Genomic DNA, 18,166 nt, shown 5'->3' on the forward strand with positions numbered 1-18,166 from the left:
TTAAAACAAAACAAAAAAGTGTAAAGTAAAACAGAAATGAAATGAATATAAAACTCCAAGATAAAATGATATTGGTAAACGAATCATGATTATTTTATATAAAATTAGGCATTGCTTTCATTTTCATTGTATGTTCGCATAAATATTGTACATACATACGTATATGTATATACATATATCTGTAGATTTCTGATCCCAATCGTATGTATTTGAAGTTATATTTCTATGTTGTCAACTTTTGATTTGTCTTAACTATTACTGTACATGTGTATCTCTATTAATTTTTAAATTTAAAAAGAAAAATAAATAAATAAAATAAATGATTTTAACAATAACATTTAAAACAATTTTTTAAATAAATTCTCTTTTGTGTACAAGTATTGAAAATAACGACACATTAAATAAAATACGTTTTTTAAAAGTCAGATAAATATTTCACAAAAGTGTATTTTATTTAATCTTTTGATTAGTATCCCCAAACACCAGATAGTTAAACTTATTAAAATATTAATACAAAAAAGCCAAAACTGAATAATTCCAGTATCGAGATAGTTTTGGCGTTCTTTGTTCACATATTGTTCACTTTAAGTTAAACGGACTCCTGTGATTGTCGATAATCAAAGACTGAACCACGTTCTAAAAATTTAGAAGCTGCAGGAATCGGCTTTTCGCTAAGTGCGACAGTGTCATCGAATTTTCCGTATCCACCTCCACCGGGAGTTTTCATTGCAAACAAGTCCTTGAGAAAAATGAAATTAAAGTAATAAATGCTATATATGCAAATATGATAAATATAGGAAATTACATACTCCAGCGTCGACATCGATACATGTTTTAGCTCCTAAGGATATAATACGTCCATCATTTTTGTGTAATAAATTAAGTCCTCTTTTACCAGGTTCACCACCATTCATACCATACGGTTGTAAGGTTCTACGCTCAGTTAGGACGGATAGAGTGACTGGTTTGCGGAACAATATATGCCGTTCAACACCTGCTCCACCTTCATATTTTCCCAAGCCTCCGGATTGGTCGGAACGAAGACAAAATCTTTTTAAAATCATTGGATAACGTAACTCCATTATCTCGGGATCTGTTATGCGTGTATTGGTCATATGGGAATGAACTCCGCCAGCTCCTTTCCAAGACGGACCAGCTCCGGCTCCTCCCGCTACAGTTTCGTAATAACCCCATTCTTCGTCGCCGATGGTTACATTGTTCATGCAGCCTTGAGAAGCAGCGCATACATGGAATGCCTTTAGAACTGTGTCTACTATGCGCTGGGAAGTCAAGACATTCCCTCCCACAACAGCAGCACCTTCAGATGGATCCAATATTGAATTTTTTGGTATGATGACTTTAATGGGGGCCAAACATCCTTGATTTAATGGAACATCATGTCCAACCATACAACGTAAGCAATAAATAAGAGCCGACAGGGTTATAGCCCGCGGAGCATTGCAATTTCCCCACACTTCTGTACCGGATCCGGTAAAGTCACAAATTGCAGAACCCTTATCAGCGTCGATATTTACCCTCAATCTAATTGGTGATCCATCGTCCATGAACTCTTCAGCTTCTAAAATTGATGATCCAGTTCGTAACAAAGTATCTTTAGCTATCTGTCTTAACATATCGCGGACAGCAATTTCAGCATTTTCTTGAATGTAACTCATGTATGCTTGCACCACATTTAGACCATAAGAATCAATTAATTCGGACACAAGTTGAATGCCTTTCTGGTTTGCGGCAATCTGAGCTTTTAAATCGGAAATATTATCTGATAAGTTTCGAGTACCCGTTGCACCTTTAGCCGTTGTTGGAGTAGTAAACCTCTTTACTACATCTTCTTCTTGAAATGTGCCGTTCTCAACAATAAGGAATGATTTAAAGGCTGCACCTTCTTGTGCTAAAGATGTGGAATGGGGTGGCATTGATCCAGGCGTAATACCACCAATGTCGGCATGATGTCCTCTAGAGGCTACAAAGAAAACAGGACCTTCGTGATCCCTAATTTTTTTTGGTTATAAAGTTATTATAAAATGTCAATTTATAAAACATACTTATAAAATACAGGAGTTATTACTGTTAAATCTGGCAAATGTGAGCCACCGGCCTGGGGATGATTGGACAAAATAACATCTCCATTTTTCAAAGTTTTACCTCGCACTTTCAATTGATATTGAACTGTTTCCTGCATTGCACCCAAATGTACTGGTATATGCGGAGCATTACTAACTAGACCACCATCAGGTCCAAATAGAGCACAAGAGAAATCCAATCTTTCCTTTATATTCGTTGATATCGATGTTCGTTGTAAAACCCTTTAAGAAAATAATATCGTATAAGTATGTTCATATTTAATTAGAAATGTTGTGCTCAAAATATATATTTGCCTACCTCCCCATCTGCTCAGCTATGCTCATGAAACGATGGCTGAAGATACTTAGCTGAATTGCATCGAGTGTTTCATCGACTTTGGTGTTATGAAGAGATTGGACATGAATTACTAAATCACCATATTTAGTAACTTCAGCTTCACAGTTTGGCTCTACTAAAATTGTTGACAGTTGGTCAATTATTATTGCCGGTCCTTGTACTTTATGTTTATATCGAAGATCTTTTGTCATATAGATGGGAACATTAAGTAATCCTTGTTGAAAACACACCAGCGTAGTATCAACAGATGTTGGTTTTTCATCAGCTGCTACGTCAACTTCCAACTCTGGTGGAGTTGAATTCTTTCCCAATCCTCTTACACGAATATCATCAACAATGATACGACGATTTTGCAACACAAATCCAAATTCCGTTTGATAACGACTCAAAAAAGAAACCTTAAATGCGTCCAACCATTTAGAATTGTGTTCTTTTGAAGCTGAACACATAAGAGCGCAATCAGTACCTTCATAGCGAAGATGTAAGAAATGCTCCAAACTAATATCCTTAAAACCTTGATTTTCCAAAATCTCATGGCATCTTTTAGACAACTTAGAAACACTTTCTTTAAGAGTCATCTCGTTTGCTAACGAAAATTCTAATCCACAAGGTTCTTGAATTTCCTGTACAACATCAGCCAAAGCCATTCCGTAAGCCGATAAAATGCCTGCATATTTATGCACAAGAACCTTTGTTATGCCTAATTCTCTAGCAATGGCACAAGCATGTTGGCCACCAGCACCACCAAAGCATGCTAACACATGTTTGGAAGTATCTAGACCACGGGCTTGTGTTAGAGCGCGTATTGGACGACACATTGCCTCATTTGCAACTCGTATAAAACCTAAAGCGACTTCTTCCAACGACATTTGCTTACTACTTCCTTGCTCCTTTAAACTGTTGTTGATTTCCTTTAACAGTTCATCGAATTTACTTCTTGTTGCATGATAATCAAGGGGCTCGTTTTCATTAGGGCCAAAGATTTTCGGGAAATATTGCGGCAGCAAACGACCTAAAATTAAGTTAGCATCGGTAACTGTCAAAGGTCCACCCTTTTTGTAACATGCAGGTCCAGGATGGGCACCTGCACTTTCAGGTCCTACTACAAATAAACCAGATCTAAAAAACAGTCTCGAACCACCTCCAGCAGCAACAGTATTTATGTCTAATTGGGGAGCTTGTATTGTAATTCCTGCCGTAGTACTTTCAACAACATGTTCATAAGTGCCGGCAAAACGAGAGACATCCGTGGAGGTGCCACCCATATCGAAACCAATCAAAGGCATATCCGTTTCCCTAGATCCAGTCATAGCGTAACCTACAACGCCACCTGCCGGTCCTGAGAGTATAGCTCTTGATGCTCGGAATTTATTTAATTGAGTCAAACCGCCGTCTGATTGCATGAAAAGCACCTCAACTCCAGATAACTCCTTATCGAAACCAGACTTGAAACTGAAATAGTGATCAAATAAACAATATACGTAAACCAATTCGATTTCACACGCGCATTATTATTTACCTATTTAAATAACGATCTACATGTGGTGTTAGATATGCCTCAGCACATGCGGTATAGCCCCTTGGAACTAGTCTATACATGGGCATAGCCTGATGAGATAACGTTATGTACTCAAAGCCTAAGTCCTTAGCAATTTGCCCAACTTTCAATTCATGATCGGGACACGAATAGTTATGAGCCAAAACAACGGCCACTGACGAAATTCCTTGCTCTTTTACTTTCATTAATGAACTGCGAATAGTTATCTCATCCACTGGTGTCATTTCTAAGTACCGCGATCCACCAGCACCCTCAAGAACTTTCCATTGATTTTCTAAAATAATTAACAATTAAGAAATCGCGTTTCACAATTTTTCAATTAAAATCATTTAAAAAATCAATTAAGAACATTAATTCGACGTGATCTGAATGGGTTATAGGCTTATAAAAAAATCCCCTTTAACTAAGGTTAGGCAGTAACTACAAATTATGCAAGACTTCAATCACTCTTGCATTTCTATGTTTCTGTGTAAAAAATAATTTGCTCAACTACAAATCGTATACACAAATATAATTTCATTAAATTTATAAAACTGGTAGTAACAACTATTTTGGTGATTTACATTTTTAGAGGAGGTTTTATCAAGTGCTAATTTTGTATTTAACTTACTCTCTTTCAAATGACACCTTTCCTTTGACTGTTCTGGTATTATTCGGCAGTCGACTTCAACCACTGTTTTATACAAATTAGAAGGCTTTTGAATATTCAGTTCAAAAATCTTTGGTCTGGCTTGATTTCCAATATACAATAAATCACGAAAACCTCTATTGACAACTAGTGCAACGGGATCGCCTTTGCGCTCTAATAAAGCATTAGTTGCCACCGTAGTGCCCATACGAATCCAACCAATTTGCGAAGTATCGACCAATCCAGAAGAATTGACATCTCTCCCAGTTTCCTACATAAAATTGCATCATTTTGTAATTATTTTTTAAGAAAACGAGGAAATTAAACTTACTTCTTTTAGAATTCTGCGTATACCCTCACGAGGAGCATCACTGTAACGGGCAGGATCCTCTGATAAAAGTTTTAAAGTACGTACCCTTCCATCGGGACACATACACATGACATCAGTAAAAGTGCCACCACGATCTATAGCGAAGCAATATTTTCCTCCTGTTCCACTCATTTTACTTCTGTATTTTTTGTTGTTAACGGTTGCAATAGAAGTTTAGAACTAAACGTAAAAATGATGAATGGAGTGGAAATTTTACGAAAACTAGATTGTTTTAACTGACGAACTGCTTAAGATAAATTGCTTATGTACATACAGAGCAATCGCCGAATCAATTGGAACAATGATAAGAAACCATAAACAGCTGATCTTTATTTATGAAGAACATACAAAAAATAAACATATCGTTATATTAAATACAAACGACCCTAACTAACTACAAAAATAAAAAAATGTTTTCTTTTTTTGCATTGATACATTTATACATAATGTAATTGACATGATTTTCAAATATAAGACATAATGTCAACAGATCTGAATGTTTGTAAAAAGTAAAATTAGTTAATTTTGGAGTTTTTGTAAAAATATCGAATTTCAATTTAACAGGAATAACAGTTTCGAATCTTATCATAATTTTATATAGTTTACAAAAATATTTAAATATGTACATATAAAAAACTAATTTCATTAAATTTTTAATAATTTTTTTCATAACATATTTAAACTTAATTATATCATTGCATTGAGAGTGATATACGCTGCATTTAATTATAATAGGAAACAGCAATTAATATAATTAAACAAATGAATTAATAAATAGACAAATTTTAATTAAATGTACAAACTATTTTATTGTAAAGAATTGATATAATTACAATGTAAATATATCTGAATTAATCAAGAATTACACAAATTAAATGATTTCGATTTTCCAATTAATTTAATGGCGTTTTTTGTAGAAGTGCCTCGTCAATTAATTTGAAGAAACAATATCATGTTGGCGTTTAACATGTTTAAGTAGCCTTACAATTGTTGCAGGCGTCACTCCTTGAATTCGACTAGCTGCGGCTATTGTCTGAGGCTGCATCATTGTCAATTTCTGCCGCTCCTCATTTGATAAACTTAGAGATTTTGAAAAGTAATCAATGTCCATTGGTATTATGAGACACTCTTCCTTCCTTACCTGTTCGGCATCTTTTAACTGCTCTTCAACAAAATGTGCATACAATGCCTCTATTTTGATTCTCTCAGCTATAGATTCAACTTGTTGAATTTTGCCTAATTCATCAGGTATGATTTTAACTAAATGTTGTAATGTGATGTTGTCTGATGGTATACCTAGCATTTCAAAAGCTGTTTTCTCTACAGATGATTTGGATTTAGCAAGACCTATGTGTTCACGCCAATAATTAGAGTGTCTTTTTATACTTGTAAGTAACGCTTTTGTTTCGTCTAAGTAATTTTTGATTTTAATGAAATGTTTATATTGGTCTTCCGACACTAAACCGAAATTATAACCTTTCTCTGTTAAACGTAGATCGGCATTATCCGGACGTAATGAGAGTCGAAATTCTGCTCTACTTGTAAACATCCGGTAAGGTTCATTCGTACCAAGGCTGGTTAAATCGTCTATGAGAACTCCTATATAACCCTCAGTTCGACTTATAGTTAGTTGACGTGTGATTTCCCTTTCTCCAAATTGTTTCGATTTGGCTGCAGCATTAGCACCGGCAATTATACCTTGAGCCGCTGCCTCTTCATACCCAGTTGTGCCATTCAATTGTCCAGCAAAATAAAGATTATTGACTCTTTTTGTTTCTAAACTCGGATATAGTTCTCTCGGATCTATGTAGTCATATTCGACTCCGTATCCTGGTTGCACAACTTTGGCCTTCTCCAGTCCATATATGGAATTGACAAGTTCAACTTGCTGCTCATAGGGAAGTGTACATGATAGACCCTGTGGATATATAAGGTCACTATCGAAGCCTTCTGGTTCCAACCATATCTGATGTTGCTTTTCCCCAAAACGTAAGACTTTTGATTCTATAGACGGACAGTATCGAGGCCCATTAATTTCTTCAGTAACATGCCGATTTAAATGCATATTTTCTTTGACAATTTTATTGACTTTTAATGAGGTGTACGTTAGATGACAGGGCAATTGTTCGTCAGCATTTATCCAAACCTTCTCATTCATATATGAAAAAGGCAACGGTGGGTTATCCCCATAATGAGCCTCAAGTTTATTGTAGTCAATTGACTCTTTAGATATTCTTGGTGGAGTTCCCGTTTTCAGCCTTCCCATACTAAATCCCAAGTTTTCTATACTTTTTCCTAATGCTATCGCAGGTGCATCACCCATACGTCCCGCGGGCTTTACTTCTAGGCCAAAATTTATGTTTGCTCTTAAAAATGTGCCTGTAGTTAAAACGACTGTAGAACTATGTATTATCTGTCCACTGTCTAAAACAATTCCTTTGCATTTTGCCTTATTTTCATTCTCTCTATCAGCCTCTATAAATAAATCATCAACTGAAGCACTCAATATTTCGAGATTTTCCATTCCAAAAATTTCATTTTGGACAGCTTTCTTGTATAATTTGCGGTCAATTTGAGCTCTAGGTCCCCAAACAGCTGGACCTCTTCGTTTATTCAGCACCTTGTATTGTACTCCCGATTTGTCGCACATCCTTCCGCATAGTCCACCTAAAGCATCTATCTCACGCATTAAGTGTCCCTTACCAATACCTCCAAAAGATGGATTGCACGACATCTCTCCAATAGTATCTATTTTGTGTGTTACCAACAATGTCCGGGCACCCATTCGTGCGGCTGCCGCACATGCTTCAGTCCCAGCATGACCACCGCCAATAACAACTACATCGAATACTTTGGAATCTTTATTACGTTGTGCATAGGATAGAAGACGCTTTTGAGCAAAACATTTTATATAAGCTTTTTGAAAAAGAAACATAAAAATATTTATTTATTAAAAATCGTTGAACGCCAAATAATTAAAACACCACCTTGTACGAAAACAACAAACAACAATTTCCAACAGCTGACTTGGTTTACGAAAACAACTCGAAATAGACAATATGCCGGCGTTACGTTTAATCGTACTCTACGGTGTCACGCAGTGAACTACGTCTGGAAAACCGTTAAATATATATCATTTTTAAATGTTTCCAATAACTTATTTTAAATCACAAAATACACTTTCCTTTGTAACCCACCTTGATAAATAGTTTCTAATAAATTTTATTTTTTTTTATAAAATTTTACGAATCAGCATTTTGTCGAATATAATATACATATGTATATATACATATGTATACATATTTACTACTAGGAAAGTTTTCTAATGTCGAAAGTACTTTTAGGTAAAAGTAGGTATCCGCTTTAGTTCATAGTAACAAAATAAGATCAACCAATTGTAACTCTGGTATATACGACTTTGGATACAATTGTAAATTAAAATCGATCTAATTAAAGCAATTCCCTCTTTTATAGTAAAACAATTTATATAAATAATATTTTGTTTCAAGACATTTATTTAACTCTTTTTTAAATTTTTGTTTTAGTAATTATTTAATTAATTAATTGATGTTTATTTATTTAGATTTGTTTATATCTTTATGTTTGTTTAAAAAGCAAAGCACATTGACAAAAATAATCATTTTTTGTCCAGCATTGCTCAATCTTGTATGTACTTTAGTGGTTTATTCACTTGTTAATATTTAACTTTAATTTGATTTTTAAATACATATTTATTTCGTATAAATATATTAATTATTTATTATCTTTAAATGCCAAAAACATTAGAAACAACATTCATATAAACATGCATGTTTTGTGTTCAATGGCTAAATTTTGAATTAATTTGGGTGATTATTAAATTTGTTATATATGTAGTTAATTTGCATTTTTTTTTTTGGTGTTTTAATCTGTTTAGTAAATAACAATTTTATATTTGAGAATAAATAAATATTGGTGTTTTTTATTATATATAAAGACATATAAATATAAAAAAACATATAAAATCTAAAAATATACAAGTAGTTATGAAATACAGTAAAAATAGATCCATAGATTCACGCGAAATTTATAAGCAACCATTTTAAGAAGGGCTGGTTAGTTGGCTGCTTTATTGGATTGGATTTTTTATAATTTAATGAATTAATGAAACATACATATGTATCTGATTGACGTTCACATTAAGAAGAGAATTTTATTCGAATACCGATTGGATATTCCCAACAGAATTGGAAAAAAGTTAAATAGATTTTAAGACAGATGTATAGAAGAAATAAAAACATCTACATTTTGTTAACCAACTTTTGATTTTCCATGTTTAATTTTAGTTTATTTTGATCAATTTGAAACCGCTTGTTATTGAACGTGCTTCATCGCTCAAGGAAAGTGTTTATTTAATATTATATTATAAAAAATAAAATTATTAATTAAATTCATGTTTAGTTATGGACAATTCATAGAACCACCGATTTGCGATTTAGCTTGATATCATACTAAATATATATGAATTTGTTGCTATACAGGGTTTAAGCGATATATTATTTGATCGAAATAGTTTATTTTTCTAAACTTTTACCATTTGAAGTTCTTATAACTTTTGCTAACATTACCCTTTTAATCAATTAATAAATAAAACAAATAAATTTAAAGAAAAAAGAATAATTCCGAAATGATTCTATTATACCAGCTTGACCAATAACAATATAAAAATGTTTTTTAGAGCTCAAATATTGTATGGGGGAAAATGTCACTGTAATCGCACCACCCTTTAAAAATGTCTTCGATTCACGATATTCTAAAGTCTTTATAAAATTTTATCGAAAGATATCCTATAATTACACAACCTACTTAGGTGGTCTGTAGAACAATAATTTTAAATTATTAACTCCATATATTGTTAAAGCTCTTTTGTCAGCGCATTTTCTTAGTTTTACTTTTCTTAATTTATAAAAGCACAGGTTTGAAAATTTCAGTCCTTTGAAAGCATCCACTTTAAAATTTCAAAAGACTATTATCTTTTTGCAAATAACTTCCTTCTATTTGCAGAATTTTAATCTGCACAACTTGCATTTACAAAAAAACTTCAAAAACACCCTAACATTTTGCATTTTTGTAATTTAATTTTCAGTTTAATAAAAATAATAATAATAATAATAAAAATATGTACATACATATGTATATTAAAAAGTAAATATGAATGAATTTTAAGTACAACATTCATTGAGTGTGTGTCAGAATTATTAACACGTTAAAAATTTGTATTTCCTCATTTTAAAATTTTTGGTTATAAATATTTATTTTGTTTTTCTTTTGTTTTTTGTTAAAGTAATCTTTATAAAGTAATTTCGTTATCAGGTTAGTTGTTATGTATGCATATATAAATATTTTTTTATAAATTTTTTTATTTTTTAATATTTTTTATTAATTTACTATATTCGTTTTTTCTTAAGATTTAAGGTAATGTTTTATATGAATTTTGTTTAAAATTAAAATATACATAATAACATATGTAATTATTTAGTTATCTTTTTTTGTTGTTGTAAAATTATTTTATTTTTCTTTATATGTATATGTTTTTCTGTTGTTTTATGTTATAAAAAGCTTTATGAGTAAATAAGTGTCTAATTGTAAGTGTTTAATTGTATTAGAAATAGAATTTATCTGCGTGTGTGTGTATGAATAAATACTTAACGCTTATTTACTTCAAAATTATCCTAATTTAAACACATACGTTTAAGAAAGGCGTCTTTAAATGTTGAATTAATGATACTTTTATACATATCATTTACTACAAGATTGGTATAATCCGAAAAGTGATTTTTCGAGAAAAATGGCTTTGAATGTTAAGTGATATTTAACTACTTTTAAAACAACTTTTAAACAGATTTAGGAATTTGAAATATATTTTAAATAGTAGAGTTAAAAATATATAGTTTTTTTCAACATTTTTTAGATATAAACAAATTTGATAAAACTATATGAAAAACTTGAGTACCCTCTTAGTAATACTTTGTAACCCTCAGTTGAATAAAAAATCACGAATTTTAGATTATGCCAGTATTGTAGGAAATGAGCGTTATGTATGTATATAGTATATATGTATGTATAAAAGTGTTTTAACTCTGTTTATATTTTGTAGTAATCAGGACAAAAACAAAAAGGAGTTAGGATACATTTGGAGTAAATGAGTATTGTGTAAATGTAAATTATTATTTTTTTTTTAGTTTATGTGTAAGAATATTTGTAGTGTTTACTTATTTTTAATTTTAGTCCCTAAATTTTGGTATTTTCATTTCACTTATTCCTTTTTAAGTCATCGATCGATCATAAAGTAAATTAATTTAATCAATATTACTTTTTTTTGTAAATATATGTATGTACTTATGTATATCATAATTAAGTTCTTTTTTAAAATAAAAAAATCAACAAATATTAATGTTGATCGTAACATTGCTCATTAATTATTAATATTATTTTGGTTGATCTACTAAGTAGTTTAAGGAGGCGGGGGTAATTGTTTTAAGGATCGCAGTATAATTTGGTGATGTTAATTGAAAATTTGTCTAAGTAAGTATGTACTTTTGGGCAAATGTATTCGTAACATGTACAATACATACATACTTTTATTTAATCGTTATAAAACATAGAAACATAAAATATATTTTTGGATATTATTGCTCTTAGACACCTTGGGCTAAACTCTCTTTCGACAATGTCAACATTGCCTGATCCATGGGTTGATGATGATGGTGGTGGGGTATTATAAAAGGCGAGGCCAACATCTGGAGTGGGCTTAATGTGCCATTTTATTTACGTAAAGGAATATATATATTTAAAATAAAAAATATTGAAATAATTTTACTTACTCGGTAAAAGGTGCTGGTTGTGCTGCTCCTACTGGATTTCGTACCGTGTGCAATGCTTGTGAGTTTTTAGCTCTAGCTAATAGTGTCATTACCGTGCGCTTGGTCGGATTCATACTGGATCGTGGCACACCCAACAATGGACGCTTACGTGTCAAATTTCCAGCTGTAAACGAGACAATTATTTTTTCAGAAGTACTTTACTGGTGTTTTTTACTATTAAATAACTTACCAATATTAATCGTTTTAATGTTTCTTAGAGCAGGGTGGATTAATGTACCCGCAGAATCTAGAAGAGTTAATGCTGAAGTAGCGCTAGCATCTGCTTCATTTGGCAAACTCAAAGTAGTGGTGGGTTGAGCTGGCGTTAGACCGGTAACAGCCGCTACCGTTGGCGAGGGTTTTAGTAGACCTCCAATACCGGCCGCAGAAAACTGATGCTGTAGTGTCACAGCCATTGTACAGGGATGCACTAAAACATTAAAAATATATATGTATATTAATTAATTATAACGCCCAAATGATCTTCATGCTTACATGATGCTGCACTTGTTGGTGGTATCTTAAGAGGATCTGTCGTATTCGGTGTCACCGCACTTGAATTAGAAGAATTGTGTGTTTTTTCCAGTTTTCCGGTTGTCATGCAGTCCATGACAGATAATTCGTTGTCAGATTTTTCATCGTTCGAAGTATCCATATCGGTAATACCACCTTCAATAATGCGAGTGGGACTTGCCTGATCACTACCTGAATTTTGCAAAGTTGAGGAAGAAGTCAAAGCCTGCATTTCCCACATTTGTTCGTGTCGTATGTCATCATGATAATCCTGTGGTCGAGAAAATAAAAAAAAAAACATATTTATTATGTATATACATATGTATGTGTGTATGTAGTATACACATGCATAACAATATCCATTAGTCAACTTTGTAACTGACAACCAAATGATTTGAAATAATTTGTTATTGTAAACAACTCTCCACAATTAATTTACAAATTAAATACAATCAGCTTTAATGATTAAATACTTTTTATATGGAAACTATTTTCCCTTTTTAAATATTGATGTACGATTTACCACCAAAAGCAACATTAGTCAAAGCGAGTAATTAAAATATTAAAATTTCATATACATATTTGATTGATGTGTTTTACATCTCAAAGATAAATATGGTTTTAAAATAATTAAATTTTATATTGTTAAGATAATTAAATAATTATTTAAGCTTACCGGTACTAGAAATCGCCTCACTTCTGCTAGAGCATAAGCAATGCGAGCATGGGCTTCTGCGGGAGCCGCAAATGTGGAAATTTCTACATGCAAATCATCAAATAGATGGGCATATCGACTATCACCACTCGCTCGCAATTCTTCTTCCTTTTTTCTATCTCTCATGGAACCTCGCCCTAAAACAGCCATTTTACACATTGTTTCTTCTTGTAAACGTTTCATGGAGTTGCCTTTCGGTCCCAATAATTTTCCCACAAAATTGAACTAAATTTTAAAAGATTTTACATATGCAATCATTAGTTATATACACATTTTTAATTACCTTTGGATGATCTCGGACGGGTACAGCAACCTTTACTGCAACTTTTACTGGTCGATCTCTGGTTATATCTAACATTTTTGATTTTTCTAAATTTAACGTAAACAAAAAAAAATCATTTAGATAAAATAATAATACATAAATATAAGGACATGAAATAATATGTTCAATTGCTTGTTTTAAAGAAAGGGAGCCGTTCTTTTATATCGTATATACGATACGATATTTATGTAGGTGAAAGTGTGTATAATTTTTGTACATACGTTATACATACATACATACATATAGACATGTTTTTGTCAGACAAAATCTTTTGATAACTTTCGATTTAATTATGTTCATAGGTTAAGTTAAATACATACATACATATGTACATATGTTTGTGTTATGTTTTTAAAGTTCAAGTAAATATGTCATCATAATATCACCCAGATACTTTATACATATATGTGTATAGTTGTAAATAGATTCCTTTTAAGTATATGTTTATTAGGTTAAATATTTTTTTGCAAATATCAAAAAAAAAAAAAACATGAAGAGGTATTAAAAAACTCTTTTGTAATTATATGAGAATATATTTACCGCTACTACTTTTTCAGTCGATACCGTTATAATTTATTAATTTTAAAATTATTTTTTCTATGTAGAATTTTATATCAGTATAAGAAACAAATTACTTATATTTTAACAAAATTTTCTTTTAGTGTATCATCTCGTTGCTTTTAAAAATTCACGTAAAAATGACCTCAGATGGGAACCGAACCCCGAACCTTATTTATTGGTTCTTATTATCAGGACAATATTTTTAATAAACTTGTGGTATGAAATTGTGCTGCTCAAAAAAGTTATATCGTCATGTATATACCTATATATAAAAATAATTATTTTTTATTTATTCGTAAATTTCTAAGTGTTTAGTAACATGATGTGAAAAACATGGTAGTATTTTCTGAGTCAGTCTAATGAATATAAAAGTACATACTGACTGTAGTTTTTCATATTAATATGTATGTATGTATGTATGTATGTATGTATGTATGTATGTATGTATGTATGTATGTATGTATGTTGGTACCAGTTCATAAACTTTTTTGCATAATAGATGGCTGATCTTTTTGAGTTGTAAAAAATGTGTTGTGTTTACAAAAAATACATAGTAAGTACTGGTACATTCAAACGTATAATTCTTAGAGATAAGCTTAACATTCTTTGACAACAAAAGAACCATCCTGTTGAAATAGAAAAAAAAACAAAAAAACATGCTACAGTTACTGACAGACTAGCACACTGACTGAATAAGAAAGTGATTGAAGAATATTATAATGTGCATTAGGGAAATAACTTTTTTATTTTTTTTTTCAAGCCTAAAATATCTGATAAGTCTGATGTATATACATAAGTATATCACTACTTGAGTAGTGAATTTAGTTCTTCTATCCTGTAGCATAAAGTTATAGCGTATTTATGTAAAATTATTGTTTTAATAACGAAAATGTCAAAAATTAAAAATATACATGTAAAATTCTTTCATAACCATATACAAATATGACTAATTTTTGCTGAATTCAGTTTTCTTTATAATTTGGCTTTAGTTCATAATAAAAGATGTCAACATTAAGTCAATGAATTAGTTGTTTGCTGATTCTGGATATTTTACTCACTTTATTATTTACAAGAAAACAAATGTTGATGTTTCAAGCTCAAAGCATAACGAATATAAAAGGAGTATAACATCGCATCACATTCAAAACAAAGACGAAAAAATAAAGGAAGATTATTAGGTATTAACTTAACTGCATTTTAGTGTTTGTTTAAACTCGTTAAGTTGTATTAGTTACAAAATGCCAAATGACAAAATGCCTTTCAAGTACATGTTTATATACATATGAAAAAGGACACACACATACATATGTACGTATGTATATAATTATGTAAAGATAACTTTTTAACATTGTGGTACCGTAATACAGATTAAAATATAAAATATGTATGTACATATGTATGTATGTGTGTATTTTTTAATAGTTTTATATAAAATCTAAAGACATCAACCCTGGCCTAAAGCCTTAAGGTAATAAACAAACTGGTTGTTTAAACTCCATCCACCGAATAGAAAATAAGGCAGAAAGCAGAGGATTGAACAAAAATAAAACAAGTGCAAAACTTTTGTAAACTAATAAACTTTAAGGATGAAGATAAAAGTAAAGGAAAATACTAGTAATAAATAATAAATAAAACTAAAACTATTCGTAAAGTATATAACTTACCTAAACCTTTGGGAGAACGTTGTTCTTCAGGTGTATCCATTTGATTTGCTTTCAAAATGACATCCATAGTGTTTTATTTAGACGATTATTCGAATAAATTTGTTTCCTTATGTTCGTTTATAGGCTTATTATTCTATCGTTTTGCATAGTTTCATAAAGTTCTTGGTTCGATAGATACCCAGCACGTACATGTTTCATTTAATAAGTTGTTTAAATATCATTCACCTTTTTATTATGTGCAACGTAGAAATGTATGTATGTACATATGTATTTATGAATGTATTATGTGTATATGTGCATACATGTATATGCATGTATATATTAACATAGATATGTGCATATACATATGCTCTTCATATACATATACACAAACAAAAAAATATGTTATTAATTTATAAATATATTGAAGACAACAGACAACAATCCTTTTTTATACATATTTTAAGTATTTTATTTTTCTCCATATTATTTTTGAAGTTTTTATTGAAAACGTTTTTATTAATGCACGTCGTGTATTCCTCAAAACTCATTAACAGTTTATTGCAATGTATATTTTACATTTTTTAATTTGGTTATTAAAGGAAGTAAAACTATTAGTTTATAATACTTATATAAACTATATAAGAAAAATGTTTTTGTGCTTAATTTTAAGAGCTATTACTTTATAATACCTGTATAAACTGTACAAGAAATTTGTTTTTATGCTAAATTTTAAGATTTTATAAATTTGAATGTCTACGCATCCTATTAAAAAAAGGTTTACAATACTGATAAAGTTTAACATATCTTCCATTTATAGAATGGAACTAAATTAAATAACACTGCTAAAGAGTATGAAAAAAAAACAGTTTATGTGTCACGTGAAAGACGTGGAAATTTTCTCCCATGATCCGATTAGTATAGAACTAGTATTCATATTTGTCAATATACATATACATACACATGTATATGTATACAGGTTATTAATATTGAAATGTTTTCAATAACTTCGATAGGATAGATAATTCTCTGCATTAACTAATAGTCAGAGTTTAAAATATAAAAAATAAATTGCAAATAGTGACCCAAATAAAATAAAACTTTGATCGTTTTTACACGTAAATATCAATTGTATAATAGACCATCACCGCAGTGCAACTTATGGAAAAAAACCCTGACAGTAGAGTGACTTGTATGGAAAAAAGGATATAAAAAGACAAAAATGAAAATTACGTTGTCTCATTACGTTGTTGGGTAAACGCAATTTAAAATTAAGGAGAGATGTTCTTGGTTGGTTATTGTATGTAGACTATTGTTCTAGTTGTTTTTATTATTTTTCTCACTTTTCAAATTCAAGGAACTTTAGTTTGTTGTTGTCGTTTCATTAATATTTTTACTTGTTTTGCTTTTATCTATGAATTGTTGTCAAATTTTTTTAAGCACAATTTTTATTCATTTTCAACAAACATATGTACATATTCTCTGAAATATATTATATACATGTGTATATGTAGGTACTTGTATATATATATATTTTACACTTTTCCCTTTTCTCATAGTTCATTTTGTAGTGTATACGCAAATAGATAGCATTTCACTAAATTTTTCAATATTAAAATCACTTCAATCTACTTAAAATATCTCTATGTTGTTTTCAATATTGTTCTAACACCAATTACACATGGTATATGTCTGTATGTGTGTATATAAATTATTTACTAATTTCACTTATATATGTATGTGAACGTTTCCTCTTATTAAAAATTTATATTTATATTAATTGCTAAATACATTTATTTTTTGTTAATTAGTTTAGACATTTGTTTTTTTCAATAATTTATTTAATTTTTATTGTTTTCGAGCAGGTATTCTTGGTGCAATGGAAAACTTAAAAATGATTAGAAATTATTTAGACACGTCCTGTTCCAACAGCTACATCTTTGCACTTTTAATATTTGAGAACAACTGAAGTATTTTGGAAAGTAAAACAAGTATTTGTTTACACGTATACAGTTTCATACACACATACACATACATATTACATATATACAAAAGCACATATTCTGCGTACCTGTGTTTGTAATAATGATGGTGATGCTGTTAATAAAAGGAGATTTTTACTACAGTTTGTTTCGAAAGCTTTTGTTCTTTTTCTCTCTTATTTGTGCTCTTACGCAGTATTTTGTTGTTATACGTTAGCTTTTAATAAGACTACTAAAAGGATGCCAGAGAGAAAATACTGGGATTAGTTTGTTGTGAAAACATTAACAAAATCAAAATGAAACATTAAACAAGTAAGTCGTGAGCGTGGTCGAGCATATGATATCCTAAACCAAATACGAATATCAAATATGATTTATTTTCAAAGGATAATCATTTATGTTGAATTTTATATTGGTTCCAACATATTTAATACATTTGTTGACTAAAAACTAATTTACTGAAAGCAGCCATTAAATTTGGTGGATGAATTTGTATCAGAGCTACGCTTAAATGAGGCATTAATTCTTCAACT

At 30.5% G+C, this 18,166-nt stretch overlaps 3 protein-coding genes across 10 annotated transcripts in view; all 3 read right to left on the reverse strand.

Moving 5' to 3' along the window:
* Positions 1–431: 431 nt before the first annotated feature.
* Positions 432–5,137, reverse strand: LOC111682394 (5-oxoprolinase). The gene is made up of 7 exons (XM_023444342.2): positions 4,957–5,137; positions 4,608–4,896; positions 3,959–4,271; positions 2,401–3,891; positions 2,064–2,324; positions 810–2,010; positions 432–739 (listed from the first exon to the last, which is right to left on the reverse strand). The coding sequence occupies exons 1-7, from the start codon at positions 5,125–5,127 to the stop codon at positions 590–592; spliced, it is 3,876 nt and encodes a 1,291-aa protein (XP_023300110.2). The 5' UTR covers positions 5,128–5,137; the 3' UTR covers positions 432–589.
* A 9-nt stretch (positions 5,138–5,146) lies between these two features.
* Positions 5,147–8,002, reverse strand: LOC111682381 (protein MTO1 homolog, mitochondrial). 2 transcript variants are annotated; one of them, XM_046953715.1, is made up of 2 exons: positions 6,137–8,002; positions 5,914–6,074 (listed from the first exon to the last, which is right to left on the reverse strand). In XM_046953715.1, exons 1-2 carry the CDS (start codon positions 7,928–7,930, stop codon positions 6,063–6,065), a joined length of 1,806 nt encoding a protein of 601 aa, XP_046809671.1. In that variant the 5' UTR covers positions 7,931–8,002; the 3' UTR covers positions 5,914–6,062. The 2 variants fall into 2 exon arrangements, with proteins under 2 accessions (XP_023300084.2, XP_046809671.1); XM_023444316.2 differs by having other exon boundaries at positions 5,147–8,002.
* A 1,129-nt stretch (positions 8,003–9,131) lies between these two features.
* The window catches only part of LOC111682387 (branchpoint-bridging protein), a 33,130-nt gene continuing 24,095 nt past the window's right edge, over positions 9,132–18,166 (reverse strand). The window contains exons 3-10 of one of the 7 annotated variants that reach the window (XM_046955723.1): positions 17,723–17,865; positions 15,673–15,897; positions 13,409–13,494; positions 13,087–13,350; positions 12,393–12,681; positions 12,088–12,327; positions 11,859–12,021; positions 9,132–11,784 (exon numbers count right to left, since the gene is read on the reverse strand). In XM_046955723.1, coding sequence (XP_046811679.1) covers positions 11,673–11,784; positions 11,859–12,021; positions 12,088–12,327; positions 12,393–12,681; positions 13,087–13,350; positions 13,409–13,494; positions 15,673–15,739 — 1,221 coding nt within the window. In that variant the 5' untranslated portion in view covers positions 15,740–15,897; positions 17,723–17,865 and the 3' untranslated portion in view covers positions 9,132–11,672. Of the gene's footprint in view, positions 11,785–11,858; positions 12,022–12,087; positions 12,328–12,392; positions 12,682–13,086; positions 13,351–13,408; positions 13,495–15,672; positions 15,898–16,994; positions 17,098–17,169; positions 17,311–17,330; positions 17,353–17,442; positions 17,639–17,722; positions 17,866–18,166 lie in introns of those variants that run through there. The other 6 variants (XM_046955725.1, XM_046955726.1, XM_046955729.1 and 3 more) reach the window with 6 other exon arrangements.

The sequence above is a fragment of the Lucilia cuprina genome, chromosome 6 (genome assembly GCF_022045245.1).
Source record: "Lucilia cuprina isolate Lc7/37 chromosome 6, ASM2204524v1, whole genome shotgun sequence".
Taxonomy (NCBI): domain Eukaryota; kingdom Metazoa; phylum Arthropoda; class Insecta; order Diptera; family Calliphoridae; genus Lucilia; species Lucilia cuprina.

Bases quoted from the DNA above. Each gene is read 5' to 3' on its own strand.
- LOC111682394 (XM_023444342.2), bottom strand. From the start codon at position 5,127: ATGAGTGGAACAGGAGGAAAATATTGCTTCGCTATAGATCGTGGTGGC. The intron at 4,897-4,956 runs GTAAGTTTAATT...AATTTTATGTAG, and splicing joins TACGCAGAATTCTAAAAGAA to GAAACTGGGAGAGATGTCAA. The intron at 740-809 runs GTATGTAATTTC...ATTTTTCTCAAG, and splicing joins GTATCGATGTCGACGCTGGA to GACTTGTTTGCAATGAAAAC.
- LOC111682381 (XM_023444316.2), bottom strand. From the start codon at position 7,930: ATGTTTCTTTTTCAAAAAGCTTATATAAAATGTTTTGCTCAAAAGCGT.